General features: G+C 41.2%; 2 protein-coding genes and 2 non-coding genes across 7 annotated transcripts in view; 3 read left to right on the top strand and 1 right to left on the bottom strand.

Annotated features, from left to right (window-relative positions):
* The window catches only part of LOC105285542 (protein furry), a 32584-nt gene that overhangs the window by 4669 nt on the left and 12179 nt on the right, over positions 1-15736 (bottom strand). For all 3 annotated transcript variants that reach the window (XM_026972537.1, XM_026972538.1, XM_026972536.1), the window contains 15 exons: positions 10351-10563; positions 7246-7382; positions 5191-5295; positions 4985-5119; positions 4630-4898; positions 4294-4420; positions 4000-4190; positions 3278-3921; positions 3019-3181; positions 2636-2945; positions 2251-2548; positions 1442-1956; positions 863-1171; positions 613-781; positions 79-251 (listed from right to left, as the gene is read on the bottom strand). In XM_026972537.1, the coding sequence (XP_026828338.1) occupies positions 79-251; positions 613-781; positions 863-1171; positions 1442-1956; positions 2251-2548; positions 2636-2945; positions 3019-3181; positions 3278-3921; positions 4000-4190; positions 4294-4420; positions 4630-4898; positions 4985-5119; positions 5191-5295; positions 7246-7382; positions 10351-10563 (3758 nt within the window). The remainder of the gene's footprint in view (positions 1-78; positions 252-612; positions 782-862; positions 1172-1441; positions 1957-2250; positions 2549-2635; positions 2946-3018; positions 3182-3277; positions 3922-3999; positions 4191-4293; positions 4421-4629; positions 4899-4984; positions 5120-5190; positions 5296-7245; positions 7383-10350; positions 10564-15736) is intronic.
* On the top strand, positions 6485-6557 carry Trnaa-agc. Its single transcript has one exon. It is a non-coding gene; the product is annotated as a tRNA-Ala (tRNA).
* On the top strand, positions 6641-6713 carry Trnaa-agc. Its single transcript has one exon. It is a non-coding gene; the product is annotated as a tRNA-Ala (tRNA).
* LOC105285541 (thyrotropin-releasing hormone receptor) lies at positions 11686-15624 on the top strand. 2 transcript variants are annotated; one of them, XM_011349788.3, is made up of 4 exons: positions 11686-12639; positions 13870-14737; positions 15064-15265; positions 15471-15624. In XM_011349788.3, the coding sequence occupies exons 2-4, from the start codon at positions 13910-13912 to the stop codon at positions 15566-15568; spliced, it is 1128 nt and encodes a 375-aa protein (XP_011348090.2). In that variant the 5' UTR covers positions 11686-12639; positions 13870-13909; the 3' UTR covers positions 15569-15624. The 2 variants fall into 2 exon arrangements, with proteins under 2 accessions (XP_011348090.2, XP_011348089.2); XM_011349787.3 differs by having other exon boundaries at positions 13790-14737.

Below are 15736 nucleotides of genomic sequence, written 5' to 3'. Positions count from 1 at the left end.
AAGTAACGCAAAATATGTATCAATTTTAATTGCAGTCATGATGAGTTTCCGTTTGTAATTTACTGTGAATTACCGTACCTGCGACATCCAAGGCCTCTTCCATCCCGCGATAGCGCTGTTGTCAGCCGGCGACAGTGATAGCGAGCAGCGCGGGGAGCCAACCGACTTCTCCTCAGCACCCTGACGTATCAACCAACGCCGACCGATCACTGGTGTTTGCGACAGGTCGAATGTGAAGTCCATTGTTCTTCCTAATCGTCAAAATTAAAAAATTGTTAAACAGCTATCAGACAAATGTAATGATAAGTGGACCTCTATATTTCTACAATAGACCTCTATATTTCATGATAGAGAAAACATAAATACTAGACTACAAGGTACATACATATACAGGAGTACAATACACTTTCGTGCATCAAAGTTCGAAAAGTAACAACTTTATTTTACGGATGGAAGATTTTACAATCTATCGTTATTATTATTATTCCTATCGCAACCTGGATGTTGTATAAAGGATCATCCGTGCATGCATGCAACGCAAAGCAGAAGAACAGAATCGATAACACATCCGGAGAATAAATAAGCATGCGATTATCGATGACGCGGACTTACCCGGTAGCTCCTTCTTCGTGAATATCTCCGTGTCGGTGAAGCTGGGATGCGGTGACGCCAGCGAGGAGTCCCAGGACGAGCCGTGCATCGACGTCGGCGGCGCTACGAGCGTCGACGATCTCGTCACCACCAGCTTCAGGATCTTGAGCGCTTCCTTCCACTGAGTGCCCTGAATACGTCAATTAATACATCAATTTTTTTAAATTAATAATTTTATCGTAAAGTTTACGTGAAATGCATGGAACCTTACCTCCACGTATTTCGATATCACTCTCAGGAGCTCGCTGTTGATCGGCTGCGCAGCCGGGGACGCCAGGTCCACGTAATGCAGCATGCAGTGTATGATGCTGAGCACGGGCAGAGCCACGCTGCTCGGGCCCTTCTCGAGGACCTCCACGAGGAAGGCGAGCATGTTGAAACTGAGGTGAGCGTACGAGTCGTAGAGGTACTTCACCACGCACTTGGTCCACTGAAAACTCTCCTTGCTGAACGTGCGCCGGCTGTACAGCGTCATTACCGTACCGAGGTTCTCCAGTTTCTTGCCCTTCTCCGCGCTTATCTTACGGAGAATTAAAAAAAAAGATTAATAAATTAATAATTAATTAAATTAATTTAATTTTTAATTAATTAAAAGAATATGAAGATGAAATATGAAATTAGTAACGCATAAAATATTTAAAATATTTCATTTAAAATATAAAATATTTGAAATAAAAAATATTCGAAATATAAAATATCGAAATATAAATATTCGATTAATAACCGAAATACTTTTACACAAACAATTTATTAAGATTTCTTAAGATAAGAATATCTCTCTCTTTTTTACTTGCGCAATATTCTCGGCACTTCTGATACAAAGTTCGTTGGCATCTTCGTAGTTCAGCAGCATGTAGGGCAGCAGCGACACGACGTTCATCGGGAACGCGAGACTTTGCGTGGGATCGACCACTGGCAGATCCAACAGAGGCGTAAATTGAGACAACAGCGTGACCACCGGCTCGTACGTGTTAGGGCTGGTGCAGCCTTTCAGCAAGAGCGCGTGTACGCCGGGAAACGAGGTCCATCGTAGCTGCTGCTGCAATTTCTCCACCTTGTCTCTAGCATCTGGCCGATCTAACGGTAGCCTGTGCAACACGCGACTAAGAAGACGCAGCGCCAGGAGGAACTCGTGCTCGTAATCCGACTCGAGCAGCGACACCGATAACCAGAATAATTGCGCCAGGATCGTCATCTTGTCGTCCTGAGTCGCGGAATCGCCCAGTAACTTCAAGGATTGCGCCGACCGCGATCGGGAAAGATTCGAGTTGGGATACTTGTTGCCGCCAACTCGACTCTCCATTTCTGCGACAAGAAAATTCTTTGAAAACCAGACAAAGCGGAACAAGGATCTGAAAATTATTTTCAGTCTTTCACATTTTATTTGCATTCTTTCTCAAATTGTTAAAATATAGCTTCTACTTTAATTAAAGCTTAATAAATTAATAAAGCTTAATAAAATCTAGTTTAATAAAAAATAAATTTTAAAAATTTAAATAAAAAATAAACTTAAAAAATTAAAGTTAAATTTATAATAATTCATAATTTTTATAGAAATAAAAAATTGATGTTATAAAATTAATTATATACACAAATTACCTTTCATGTCGTTGGTGTTACCACCGCTGGACCTTTTCATGCAGTAACTGACCGAATAGCTGGTACTCCTTGTATGTCCACCTTGATTCAAGTGAGAGAATATGTGCGGCCCGGCTGGGTGACCATTCCCTCCGCCCGGACTGCGCTTCCCTCCGATTACGTTTCCAGACACGGGATCCTTGTTGTTCAGATTGGGCGTCGACTTGAAGATCTCTTTCATAAAGTCCAGCGGTCTGAAGTCCGATTCCAGGGAATCGACAGCCGCTTCCAGCGTCAACAATAACTCTGTTACGTATCCCTGGAATTACAAAAGCGGCAATCGGAAGAAGTTGCTTATATCTAGAATTTTAATTATAATTAATAATTATTAATTAGGATACCGAACCTGCATGTCCTCTCCTTGCTCGGCAACAGTCTCCACCAGCCTGGACAAGATATCGGACAGCATCCTGGAGGTTATGGGGACGCGCAGCGCCCGAAATACTTGCAGAGACCTTCCCGCGTAGTGTCTGGACGAGCAGGAGAGGCCCAACTGCAGCGCTGTTTGCGCCCACCTCTGACTGACCAGTGCGTGCGGCAGCGAGTCTCGGAAAACGCGTAACACGTGTCGCAGTAATACCGTAAGCTGCTCGGCACTGCGAACCCACCACACTTTCGCGGTCATATCCTCGTAATTCCACAGTGGCTGATTCATCCTGTTACCCAGATCGATATTAGAATTTTTGCACCTGAATATATATAAATAAATAAATGATCAAAATGGCGTACCTGGACGCCAGGAAATTAATCAAGGACTTGATGACGTCCTGTATCGGCATGTTGGGCCCCGGCTGAGGTCCGGTCCAGTTATTCGTATCTTCCGGCGTCACGATGACCGGCGGCACCGTGCTCGTCGTCGCTCCGCTTGCCGGCCAATTGCACACTGCCGATTCTGTCAAAATTATGACTCTTTTATCGCTCCGCTAGACTTTTGAATTTTTATAGAAATCTTCCAAGACGCGGAAAGATTCACGTGAGCATCCCTTACCGTACGCATGGGAACCGCAATCTTTCGAGTCATCCGCTGCCGACTGGCTCGCGTGATTCATCGACGTCGGCGGTGTCGACGTCGAGCTCGTCAGGGACGCGTGATTGAGCGAACCGTCCGCGAGCGAGGCAGCAGGTAAGGGTGGCGGAGGCGGCGGCGGTGGCGGCGGCGGAGGTGCTGGTGGAGATGCCGAGGAATCGGGAGGCATGGGAGGTGGTGGCGGCGGCGGCGGTGGCGGCGGCGACGAGGGAGGAGGCGGCGATGAGGGAGGAGGCGGCGAGGACGACGGCGGCGGCGTGCTCGGCGGCGGGACGGCCGGCGGACCGTAGAGATAACTGTCGAACTCCGGGTCCATCTCCGTGAAATTGTGGTCCAACACCGGCAACGCCGGCGTGGACAGGCCCAGTCCGAGCTGCTCCGTCTTCGAGGCGAGCAGCACGCGCGCCACGCCGAGGTGGTCGCGATGGTCGCCCAGCACGACCAGCAGGTTCAGCAGTAGACAGCGACAATGGTCCCGCACGAGCGGCCGCGAGTGGTCCAGCCCGAGGAAGACTATGTGCAGCATCAGGGGCACGTGGATCGCCCAGTCAAGTTGGATCCCGTCGATGACGACGTCGGTCAGCAGCATTATGGCGATATTGCATCTGGAATCGATGAAGTTTGCTTGTTAATGCGCGTCTCAGGAGGCAAGGATTAAGCAGTATAAGCTTCCTGTGAATTACCTGTGAAATCCGCTTATCGGCTGAGAGCTGTCGGGTAAGTACTCGGTCAGAGGAGCGAAGTAGCCGCCGTACTCCGGCATCGGTAGGGGGTGCGGCTGCGGGATGTCGAACTTCTCGTCGACACACGGCATCTTCCCGTTCACCCCGGCGGGTCCGTTGCGTGCGGCGTAGCACGATTCATCGGTAGTTAACTGAAAGAATGTTGATTAATTTCGTGCTTGTTACGAAGTATGTTAATCTTCGAGCCTTGCCGTGTTTCCGCTCAGCTCGGCAAGAAGTAAAACTTTAACGTACTTCGGCTTCCGTGGTCGGAGTTGATAAATCATCTGGAAGAACCGGCGGACCGCTCGCGGTCCGCGTCTTCTCCGCCCGTGGAGTTTGAAACCCCGCGAGCGCGCGGAGCGCGGTGTCGGACTTCGAGCTGTGAAGAAATTCAAATATTGTAAAATAACAGCTATGCAAATAAAATTCAGATTAAATTAAATTTAATATTAAATTACATTAATATTAAATTAATATTAAATTAATTAATCGGCGAGAAAATATTATTTGAAGAGTGTGCAAGGTCTTCTAGCGAGAATTCTTTTAAAAGAAATTGCTTGCGAAATAAGATAAGCGAATCTAGCTCACCCAGTTTTGACGGGGTCTTCTCCGGAGTGTCTTTTCGTATGAATGGTGCCCTTCTCAACGCCAAGATCGCGGGGTGGATTGGCGGGATCGGCGGCCGGTGCGTCGCTGTGCGACGAGGCTTTCCTCATGCTGGTAAGCCGGTAGAACGGCGGCGTTTCCGTCCGCTCGATCAGGCAATTCAAGGTCTCAACCGTCTCCAGTTCCGTCATCATCTCGTCGACGAGACGATCTGGACGCGCTCGCGCTAGATACAGCACCACGCGTTTCGCCTGGCAACAAACACGACCCAATGTGTTTTTAAAACACTCGCTCGGCTTCGCCGCTTGCAGACGAGAGATCGGAATGTTTCACTCACGTATGGTAGCAATTCCTGCGGCGCCATTCCCGAGACAATAATCAAGTAGCGTATTATGACTTTGAGATTGTTCGGCCAGCAGCCGCACAACGTCGCCCAGAGCTCCTCCGTTTCCTTCGGATGCTCATCCGAGAACTGCAAAATACATTTTTTTTACAAAAATCAGTGACAAGAGTCGCGAAAAGAACTCGCATACGAATTTATACCTTCGCTGTGATGTAGAAGAGATTGTTCAGCACCATCTCTGTCGCTTCCGCGCTGCCCCAACCCTCCCTGCGTGTCCCTCCGCGTGTTACGTCGCTCGTGTAATACTGTAAAGAGATTACACGAAGATGTGGATAATGTTTCAAAGAAAATGTCTCCTAAAATTGCTTGGGAAGCAAATGATTTCTCGGGAGAACATTACAAAAGTGAGCAAGAGTAATGATTATTCTAAGCACATTTTAATAATAATCATTTATGATTTAGAGAAGATACGTGGGAGAAAGGAGAGCTATGTGTCTATTTCAAGGTCCTATAATAGTTCTCAAAGTTAAGCAGCTTAACTGCTTAAGGGAAGAGACCTTAGCAGCAAATTAACAAAAAGGCGCGCAAGTAGGCTTCACATAAGGACTTAGAACTTCCTCATTGTATCACACAATGGGAGGAATCAATTCATTACATTTAATAGTTTCTTATTGCTCCTCCAAAGGCTAACGTGATAGCAGTCACTCAGTTGTATCGCGATATGTCATCGATATTGCTGATGAAATGCGAGGGAACGGAAACGCGAATATCGGAAATCGATTACAATGCAATTGTATACCTGCTAAACGAACGCTTCCAAGAGAAAGCCATTTGAATCGCAACTCTCTCTCTGCTTGCTTGCTCGCCCATTGGGATAATCAAGATTACTACCATCGATAATTGAGTAGTTCAATGAAAAGGATGAACACATAATGGGAGTATTACGTTTCTCTTCCATTAAATTACCCGCTATCGACCGCATTTCCTAATGCAGTGCATCCATTCTAAATCACTCGGACCTCTTTAACGTTTTCGTGATCCACAATTCGCGATTAAAACGATCGAATAAATTATCGTGTCTGCCGATAATCGCGCGATATGTAAAATAATAAAATTTTGACGTCGGATTTCTATGATCGTCAACGATCGCATGAGGAGCAAAATGATCAAGAGAAGATTACTTAGCGGGATTACCAGGTATCGATCCCGATGCTGCTCGCATGCAAAGCGAGCGCTCTGTCATTTGAGCTACGCCCTTCCACCCTCCAGCCCTGAGATGGTTTACGTGATAAGGAAAATGATTAAGATCGATGATTGCATGATAAAATTATCAAGAAGAGACACTTTGGAACCGATTATTATCAATCCCGGTAGTCGAGTGCGAGAGGCACCGGGATCGATACCCAGCGCCTCCAAAATTACCTTTTTGATCCTTTTACAGAAACTGGATCACGATCTGGATCCATAATGATCTCGGCAACGATCTCGATCACAGGGGGCGTAGCTCAGATGGTAGAGCGCTCGCTTAGCATGCGAGAGGTACCGGGATCGATACCCGGCGCCTCCAATTTTGCTTTTTTCGATCCTTTCACCGAAAGTGGATCACCTTCTTGAAGCCGACTGATTTTAATACTGCTGAACTGTATCACGGGGGGCGTAGCTCAGATGGTAGAGCGCTCGCTTAGCATGCGAGAGGTACCGGGATCGATACCCGGCGCCTCCAAGTTCTTTTTTTTGTCATTTTGACGGAAATATATCACATTATTCATGTTCATTAAAACATTAATAATCCAAATCATGATACAAGCGAAACTTATTGCACATAACATGCGAACCTTCGTCAAGCGTCAAGTGTAATTTCCAACAGCTTCATAATGCATGTGCTATTGTTATCCAAATAATAACTTTGTCGGCATAAAGTTTCTATATTATCACGTCTGTGTTTTTGAGTAAAAGTGCTGGGCGTGAGCGACGTGCTAATGCTTCATTAAAAGTTTGACACAAAAACTTATCTTATCAACCTTCCAATAGTCGTCTTTAAAAAATGACAAATCTCAAGCATGCAAAATATTATTTAAAATATAATGCTCAAAAGAGAATTCGTTATTGTAAAACTATTTCAGCAAAGTTTGAAATGTTCTCGTAAATATTTACAAGTGTGTGTGTGTGTGTGACGTTTTTAAATGTCAGAGTAAATATAATTTTGCCGTAAAACTGCCATTTCGAAATTAATTATGATAACGAGCAGCATTTACCTGATAATAACTTAGTGGATTAGACGGCGGTGGTACGTTAGGATCGACAAGTTCCATGTTGTGCAACCAAGGCAACAAGTATTGTAACAGTAATTGCCGAACTTCCCTTCGGGCTGTTTGAAACCGATGTGTAATTTCTGAAACAAGTAAACGCACATAAAGCGAATATTGTCTCGTTAAATTACATTACCTTAATGTTTCATTATCGACTTATTTGCTTGTATTTCGGCAACAATCGATCATGCATTAATTATAATCTCGTTAATTTTATCGATAAAAATACGCAGAATGAGAGAGAGAATTGTTATGTTACAAGATTATTGTTATTTGGCATTTAATAATATTATTTCTTTGTTTATGTAATAAACGTGAAGACGTTTCTCCATTTTGCACATCTCTCTTATTCTATCAATTTTTATTCGAGACACACAAAATATCAATCTCGCCTGAATTATTTGAAATATCGTTACAGTGTTATCGCCTGTTAATCAACGGTATATTTTTTTATGTAATATCTCATTTTTCTGTTTATTAGGATTTGCCACACGCCGATTGTGGCGTATATTTTCGACAATAAATATTTCACTTTTTTTCTCTTTCTCGGCAATTCACGCAGATTTTCCCAAGTATCCTCGACTCGCACAATGCAGCGCGCACATCCACGTGGATGATACATCTCATGTCTCTTTTAATTTGGAGTATGACGCCGACTGCTCTGCAATTCAAGTGATTCAATAAATTCGGTGCGAATAGCTCTCTCTTTCTAATTATCTAATAATCTAATTTTCTAATAATCCAACCAAACGCTCATACGGGCCGTATACATATATACATCTGGCCATTCAAAAGAGCAAACTCAGGGATTGCTCCATGAATAGAACTATTTGTTATTTTCGCCAGAGTTTGTAAATAACATTGATATCATACGTTTCTGGAGAATGTGTGTAAAGCACCATATTATTTTCGCGAGTGCCTGTCTCTCTGAGAGATATCTGTAGTTGTTTCAATAATACCGTTTCAATACTCATACACGTACTTCGAATTAAATTCCGAAAATATGATCGCATCAACTGATTGTTACAAAACATTTTATCTCTACGTTCTATGATGTTTTCGCATTCCCATCTGTAATATAAATTTTGGCGAAGTTGCATCAATTACTAGTACAACAGTTTTGTTCTACCTCAGCTAAGTAATTTAACTCCGTTAAAATTGGAAATCAAATCTAAGAACTCATAAAAAAGAATTCTTAAAAAGTTTTAATTTGTTTCTTTTCGAAAATTTCAATAAATGTGGAAAATAAATATCTATAATAATTTCCTCCATTAATTATAACACCTCTCTGATCGTTCTGAAATAGATTTACGGAAAGGAGATTATTTTAATAATTTTATTAAAAGCATATATTGTTGTGTACAAAACTCTTCTATTGTCCATTAATCCTCCTCCTGTCTGTTCCCTCTCGCACAAAAATATGAATGATCAAAAGAATACATGAAAAATATGCAGTTTTCACTTGTGCTTTGAATACAACAATCTTTTCATACTTTCTTGTTTTCTACGCTGCCGTTGAATGCCATATGGAATTTTCTACAAGATAAAATCACAGCTTCGTATTGCACTGTTCCCGGAAACGAAACGTCCATCCTTCCGAATGCGTCAAAGTTAGATTAAGAAAAACATGCAAGATGCTAATTCGTGCAATAGAATTATTTTGCTATCGTCACGAATTTCTCTCTTTTTTTCCGCGTACAGATTTTCCGTTCTTTTCAAATTCTTCACCCTTTAACGCGGCCCGTGACATCAGCGGCATCACGAAATTAGAATAGACAGCGAGCTATTACGTAAACGACGATGCGACTTTGTAGCTGTTCCAGCTCATTAGAAGCAGCTGAAGAACGCAGTTAAAAAGTTCAATTCACGAGGAGTCGGTCATGGTCAGTCTTCCATTTGTCTGCATCAATCTTGAATTTGCGTGAAGAATTCCGCGAATACCTACGCGAACAGTGCAAGAAACGTTTGTGCAGATTCCATGTTAATCTTAATTACAAGGAAATTGTTTAGATTCACTGAATTCCAAATTCTTCGAGCTAATTTTTCAAAATTCTACGTGTTTCCCGAATTTCTTTAGCTTATTTATCACAATGTGTTCCTGGAAATTCTGAAAATTTTTGCCGCGGGAATACATTTTAGTGTGTGTACATACACGTGATAAATATTTATTGACATCCTCCTGTGATCTATAATTCGACGAAAACGTACCTCGATGAGGCGCTAAAACAGATCCACAGTAACGCAATATACGCACGATAACGGCACGCCTCCGTAACGATAATCGACGAGAACGTGGACGTGTGAGAATTACGATACAATTAACACCCTTTGAATCACAATTGCCATCTCACTGTATTCTGCAGTATCACTCCCAAAAATAGGTTTAATCGAGCGTATTAGATAAAAGTGCGCCAAACTATGTTCGAAAAATTTCATTAGGATAAAATTTCATTTACGAGGAAACAATTTTCAACTATGCGCAGAAATAATTTCCTATGATTGAAACGTTCAGAACGCATCCCACGCACATCCTGGAGCGAAAAGTTACCGCTTGGGCTGCGCTTTATCGTTAGACTAACTTACATTGAAAATAGGATGGATTGAACGCAGTGATATTGGAATCGCGAACTACCCGGTACGATACTATTAATTTATTTCTCCTTGATATCAATCGATTAGATATAAAAATTGCAGGGAATCTATACACAGCGCCGACTATATATAATAAATAATAATTAAAACACTCTACAAAACCGCACAATGAACTTCTCAACGTTTTCTCGTTTTCGCAAGTAAGATTACCGGAAATGAAGAAATTAACAGAAACAGAGCAGGAAGCTTCATTTCAAGGAAAGAAGACTCCACTTTGACGTTTAATCGAATATCCGAATAATTTTCATTTAACATTTGACATTTGTCACATTTTATTTTCCTTTCTCGAGCATCTTCCTGCTTAAATCGCTAAAGTCAATAGTCTGTCTGTCGTATTTCTGGAACAATGCAGAGTGCTCGAGAGAGCACGAATTGGGAGGATTGAGAGGATTCACTTACCGCTGAACATCGGCATCGTGAGCTCCGGATGCAGTTGGGCCAGTTGACGCGAGAGATACATTTGGCTGCGGCAATACGTGGTCGACAGGAGTACATCCAGTGTGCCACCTCTAATCGTGCCACCGGACGAGATCTCACCTGCGGGATTACTCTGCTGACCGGGCCCGGACGTTACGGTGGCGGTCGAGCTGGCAAGAGGATCATTGTGTTGCCCTGTAACACAAATCCATGGCTAAAATTCGGGATCACGTTACCACTCTGGTTACGGGCGCTCGACGAGAAAATTACGTGACACGCTAATTAACTCTAAAATTTCTCATCACGACTGAAAATTTGTACTTAAGGCTCGCCATGGTGCTTGGCGGAAACGAGGTCTATTTAATTATGTGACACGTGTATCGTTAGATATTAAAAGTCCGGAAATTCGAAAGTAATGAGCTCACAAGTAAGCTTACAAAGTAAACTTTTCTTGGAGAAGTTTTGTAGAATAGAATTTTGTCAAGAAGAATTTACTGTTGACAAGAGTTTATACATAATACATATACCTTGGCAAGCTCGTTGAATAACAATCTCTAACAGGAAATAACATGATAATAACAGAACAACAATGAACAATATCAAAATGATAAAAGATTTCAACGAATGATAAGACATTTCAACGAAAGCCAGCAAGCACATTGTGACCACTTATACATATGTGACTGTTAACGTTATTGCGGTCAATATCGATTAGCGAGAATCGTCAACATGCTAAGTGCTTTGGTACCGATGATTTCTTTCAATAATGATTAATTAATGGCAAATGATATATGTATTACACGATTTCGTCATGTTTCAAAGAACACTTTCTGATTACATGTACCTTTTGCAGAAAATATTTTATATCACCTAGATCTCTTTTTCTCCGGCACATCAAATACGTATCTTTGCAGAAAGAAGAAGAAAGCTCATCATACAATAAGACCTCTCTGTGTTCGTGTAAACATCTTCCATATCGAGCAGCTTTTTAAACGGGATTCGATGCACAATATGTAAAGTAATCCGATACAAAGCATGTAATCTTTTATATGGAAAGATTAATTCATATTCCGTGACATTTTACGAATGACTTGTGTTTAAGTATCACGGCGGAGACACAGAAGGAGATGAGAGAGAGCAAATTCAATACTTTTAATTTGATTGGAGTCTAAAACCTGCAGCGACAATAAAACGATTATTTGTAATGCATTACGATGTAATAATTCAATTAATTCGCGGTTCTTATGAATTATGAAAATTAATATTATTATATCATAATAAAATAATATCGATTTTGTACACGTTATTCTTATTACATTTATAATTGATGCTATTATCATTTTTCAATATATTCTATACCATTGAAGTATTTCTCTCTAAATAATAAAATGTGTCATGTATGCTTTAACATACAATATTATACAATAGATCCAATATCGTGTTTCACATGCAGATATCAATATTTCTTAACATAAACGCTGGAATTCTTTTTCGCAAATTTCCACATGCATATAATTCGCATACAGTATCGCGGAAACGAGTATTAGTTTTGCGCTACGTGCGCCGTGAAGAGGCGGGAATTTGTATATTGCTTTGATGCGCAGAAGCCGGAATGCTGGATGAATCAAGCTTTATCAGGAATGGATGCGTCGGAGCGGCTAGCAGAAATAGCTGAGACGGCACTCGGATATATTGTCTGAAAAGTGTAATAATATCGATGCCCGAAATCGTGAACGAGCGAATCCAACGCGTCTTCTTTTGTTAGGAAAGAGCAATAAGTAAATCCTTAGTAAATAAAGAGGATGGTGAAGCGTACTTGTGTCGCCGCTATGTGATTGATCCATGATCTCTGCTAAGAATCAAATAATAAGAATCAAATAAAAAATAGATTTATTAGAACGCGTTATTAAAATAAAGTGTCATAAATATCTGTAGAGTGAGAAAGTCATGAAATATCTACGTGTGACTGATTTAAGAGTCTATATCAATTAATATTAATTATATACAAATATGTATGACTCGTAATACAATTTTTCGTGTGCAAGAATTTCTTAAGCGTGAAGTAACAAAGAATCGACGCCGGTTGGATCGTGGTGTATTCTTGAATCTTCGAATCTCGAATTGGAATCTTTGAAAGTTGGCGGTTAAAATGAGATCTTGGCACGGTGTCATAAAATCGTTTATAGAATCCGGTGGAGTCCCGATAAGTGGTTTGCACACTTTGCGCAAGTAAACTTTGCGCTAATTTATTTGCCGGAAATCAGTAAACAGGTACGCATTAATTAATCTTAGCACATTTATGGAATCGCGTTCTATTAAAATTTACTTTTTCGAAAAACAATATTATATCGAAAAAATGTTTTATGCAAATCATTATATCGTAAAATTGCATCAACAATATATATGAGTATCTTTAGATTTGATACCTTCAATTTGCAAACTTTAATTTAAAAATAACTTTGGATTTGATAAACTCGCATTATAATTTGCATTTATTGTGGAAATAAATTAAGTAGAAACTATTTAATGACGAAGAGATCTTGGTATTCTTAGATTCAATAACTGTTTTTTAGAATGGAGAGAAGTAATTATTTGTACGCGTTAAAATTTTTCTCGCAGCAATAAAAAAAATTTCTTAAAAAATTCTTATAAAAATTTACTGATCTTAGAATAGAAATAAAGAAAATAAACATTTTCATTATACAATTTGTATATCTGCTATTAATTAAATCTATAATAAATGCAGTAGGTCCAGTTATTGCTGAAATACGATTCAAAACTTAAACAATTTAAAACTGTACATTGCAAATTGAATAAATCGTATAAATGCATGCTGGTAGAGCTACCGCGTGCACTATCATATCTTCTGATAATTCCAATCAGCAATTGCATAATAAAGCTCTCGTTAATGACTCGTTGATATCTGTTGCGCGGAGAATTTCCGCATACATATGATAAGCTTCGCAAGTTTACCTCGCTATAAATATTTTTTTCAAATGCAAAATCGCTTTATATTACAGTGCAATAAGAATGTACATGCATTCCGATCATGTACTGATTGGATAATTGAGAAGCATTGCTCGTTATATCTACCAATCAAACGTATTAATCAATCTTATTAAAATCCATTTCAGATTAAAGTAAAAATATTTAGAATCAATTAGAAAATACACAAGTTCAATGAACCATCATTCAAAGAACCAATATTCCATCAATTTTTTAAAACACCTGTTCAAGCTAAATAATAAAAGCTTTATTCGCGAAAGCTCTTTGATTTTCAACGGTTCAAAAGTTTCATTCTTTGACGCTTCGAGCGCTGCTCATTTCATCTCTAAATTCGCTCGTGATCTCGGTCCGGATGATGACCGTGACGTTCTACGATTTCCTCTGCCTATATAGAACACGCTAAATACTCTTTCAGGTCATCGTGTGTGACGCAAACTGTTATGCGCTTGAACGCTCGGCGCGTTTACATCGTCTTCTGTTTCCATGTTCATTAAGAAAGCTCGCGAACAGCTGCGAGACCGATGAGTGCGCGAGGATGGTCATCACGAACCAAACCTATCAGAACCCGATCAACTTGCTCCTGGGCGAAATCTATTTCTACTACACGCCGATTCTCGTGAACCTGGGACTGGTGGGCAACTGCCTGTCCGTGTTTGTGTTCTTCGGCACGAAGCTGCGCCACTCGTCATCCAGCATATATCTGGGCGCTCTGGCGATCAGCGATATCGGCTTCCTCATAACTATCTTCATGGCTTGGCTCACGCCAGCGGGCATAGACATCTTCATTCGGTCCGGCTTCTGCCAATTCTTCATGTACCTCGGCTCGCTCTGCAGCTTCCTCAGCGTATGGTTCGTCGTGGCGTTCACCGTCGAGCGTTTCGTGGCGGTCAGATGGCCGCTCCGTCGTCAATCGCTGTGCACGGTCACCCGGGCGAAGGCTACGGTCATCAAGCTGACTGTGGTAGCTGCCTTCTGGTGCAGCCCGGTGCTGTTGTTCACCAAGACTTACACGGAACGTTCGATCATCCACGGCGGGAATATAATCACCTGCGACCTCAACAGTGACTGGAAGCTGTGGGCGAACATCCACAACAGCATTGACGCCGTGCTGACATTCGTCCTGCCGTTTGTCATGATCGTGATCTTCAACACGCTGATCGCGCGCAACATCTACAGGTTCAACCGTACTCGTAGAACCTTGACCATCGAGTCCGACGGCTCTAACAAAAGGGGCGCATGCAGCCAGTCTCCCCGCGACAGGATGCCGCAGATCAAGGTCACGAAGATGCTTCTGCTCGTCTCGACCACGTTCTTCTGCCTCTACACGCCGTCGTACGTTGTCAGGGTGATCACCTTCGTTCTCGTACGTATCGACGTCGAGGTTTAAATTAGATTAACGAAAGCTACTTCTATATAAATCTTCTTCTTTTTCAAAGTTGGACAAAGCTCTCGTTAATTAAAATTCTTCTAAGATACTTTTTATGACTTTTCGATTTTTTAAAAATATTTTCATGATATTTTGGCTAAATTAAGTATTCGGGTAATTGAGAAAATAAGCAATTGCGATTACACAATATTGTCCACTGTTGTTAATAATTAATTAAATTATCCATTAAATGATATATTTTTCAATAACGACGTTTCTCATGCAGCAATCATAATTATCGTTATCGTTTCGTGAATTTGTAGGATCATCAGAACCATCTCTGGCTCACTGTGGCGCAGCAAATATGCTACCAGTTGTTCAACACGGGTTTCGGAATCAACTTTGTACTTTACTGCGCGAGTGGGCAGAACTTTCGCAGAGCAATGATCTGCATGTTTACGAAACGCTCGAGCACCGGCAGTAACGGCACTCTCATCGCCCTGGCGGATCATGAAAAACCGTGTGGTAAGTTTAATCGACTATAATAGGACGACACGATAATGAAAACCGCATACAAGTATCACGTATCGACCAATTAATATTTTTCCTTCTTAGCGTAATTCTTATTCCTCCCTTTTATTATTATTATTATTATTATATTTTTCATCCATTTCATTTATATTTCCTTCTCGTTATAAGCAAGTTAACGAAATCGCGCGTTTTCTTACAGAATTCACACGCAACTCGACGAAGCGGTTGCATTCCGTCGACGCGCAGCGGAAGGATTCTCAAGAGGTACAAAAGATTTCGATAAACGAAGGATTATAACGCGATGAAACGTTAATGCTCTGTACATAACAGAATAAATGTGTGTTATAAGTGAACGATCGAGAGATCATGCACGATTATATGAAACAGTATTACGTACGAGTGCGGAAACTGTGCGAAAGTATTACGCAGAAACAGTGTGAAGAGAATTAGTTTTAAGAGAAAGAA

Source organism: Ooceraea biroi, chromosome 9 (genome assembly GCF_003672135.1).
Source record: "Ooceraea biroi isolate clonal line C1 chromosome 9, Obir_v5.4, whole genome shotgun sequence".
NCBI classification, from domain to species: domain Eukaryota; kingdom Metazoa; phylum Arthropoda; class Insecta; order Hymenoptera; family Formicidae; genus Ooceraea; species Ooceraea biroi.
The sequence above is the reverse complement of the archived record's forward strand: the minus strand, read 5'-3'. Positions and strand labels throughout refer to the sequence as shown.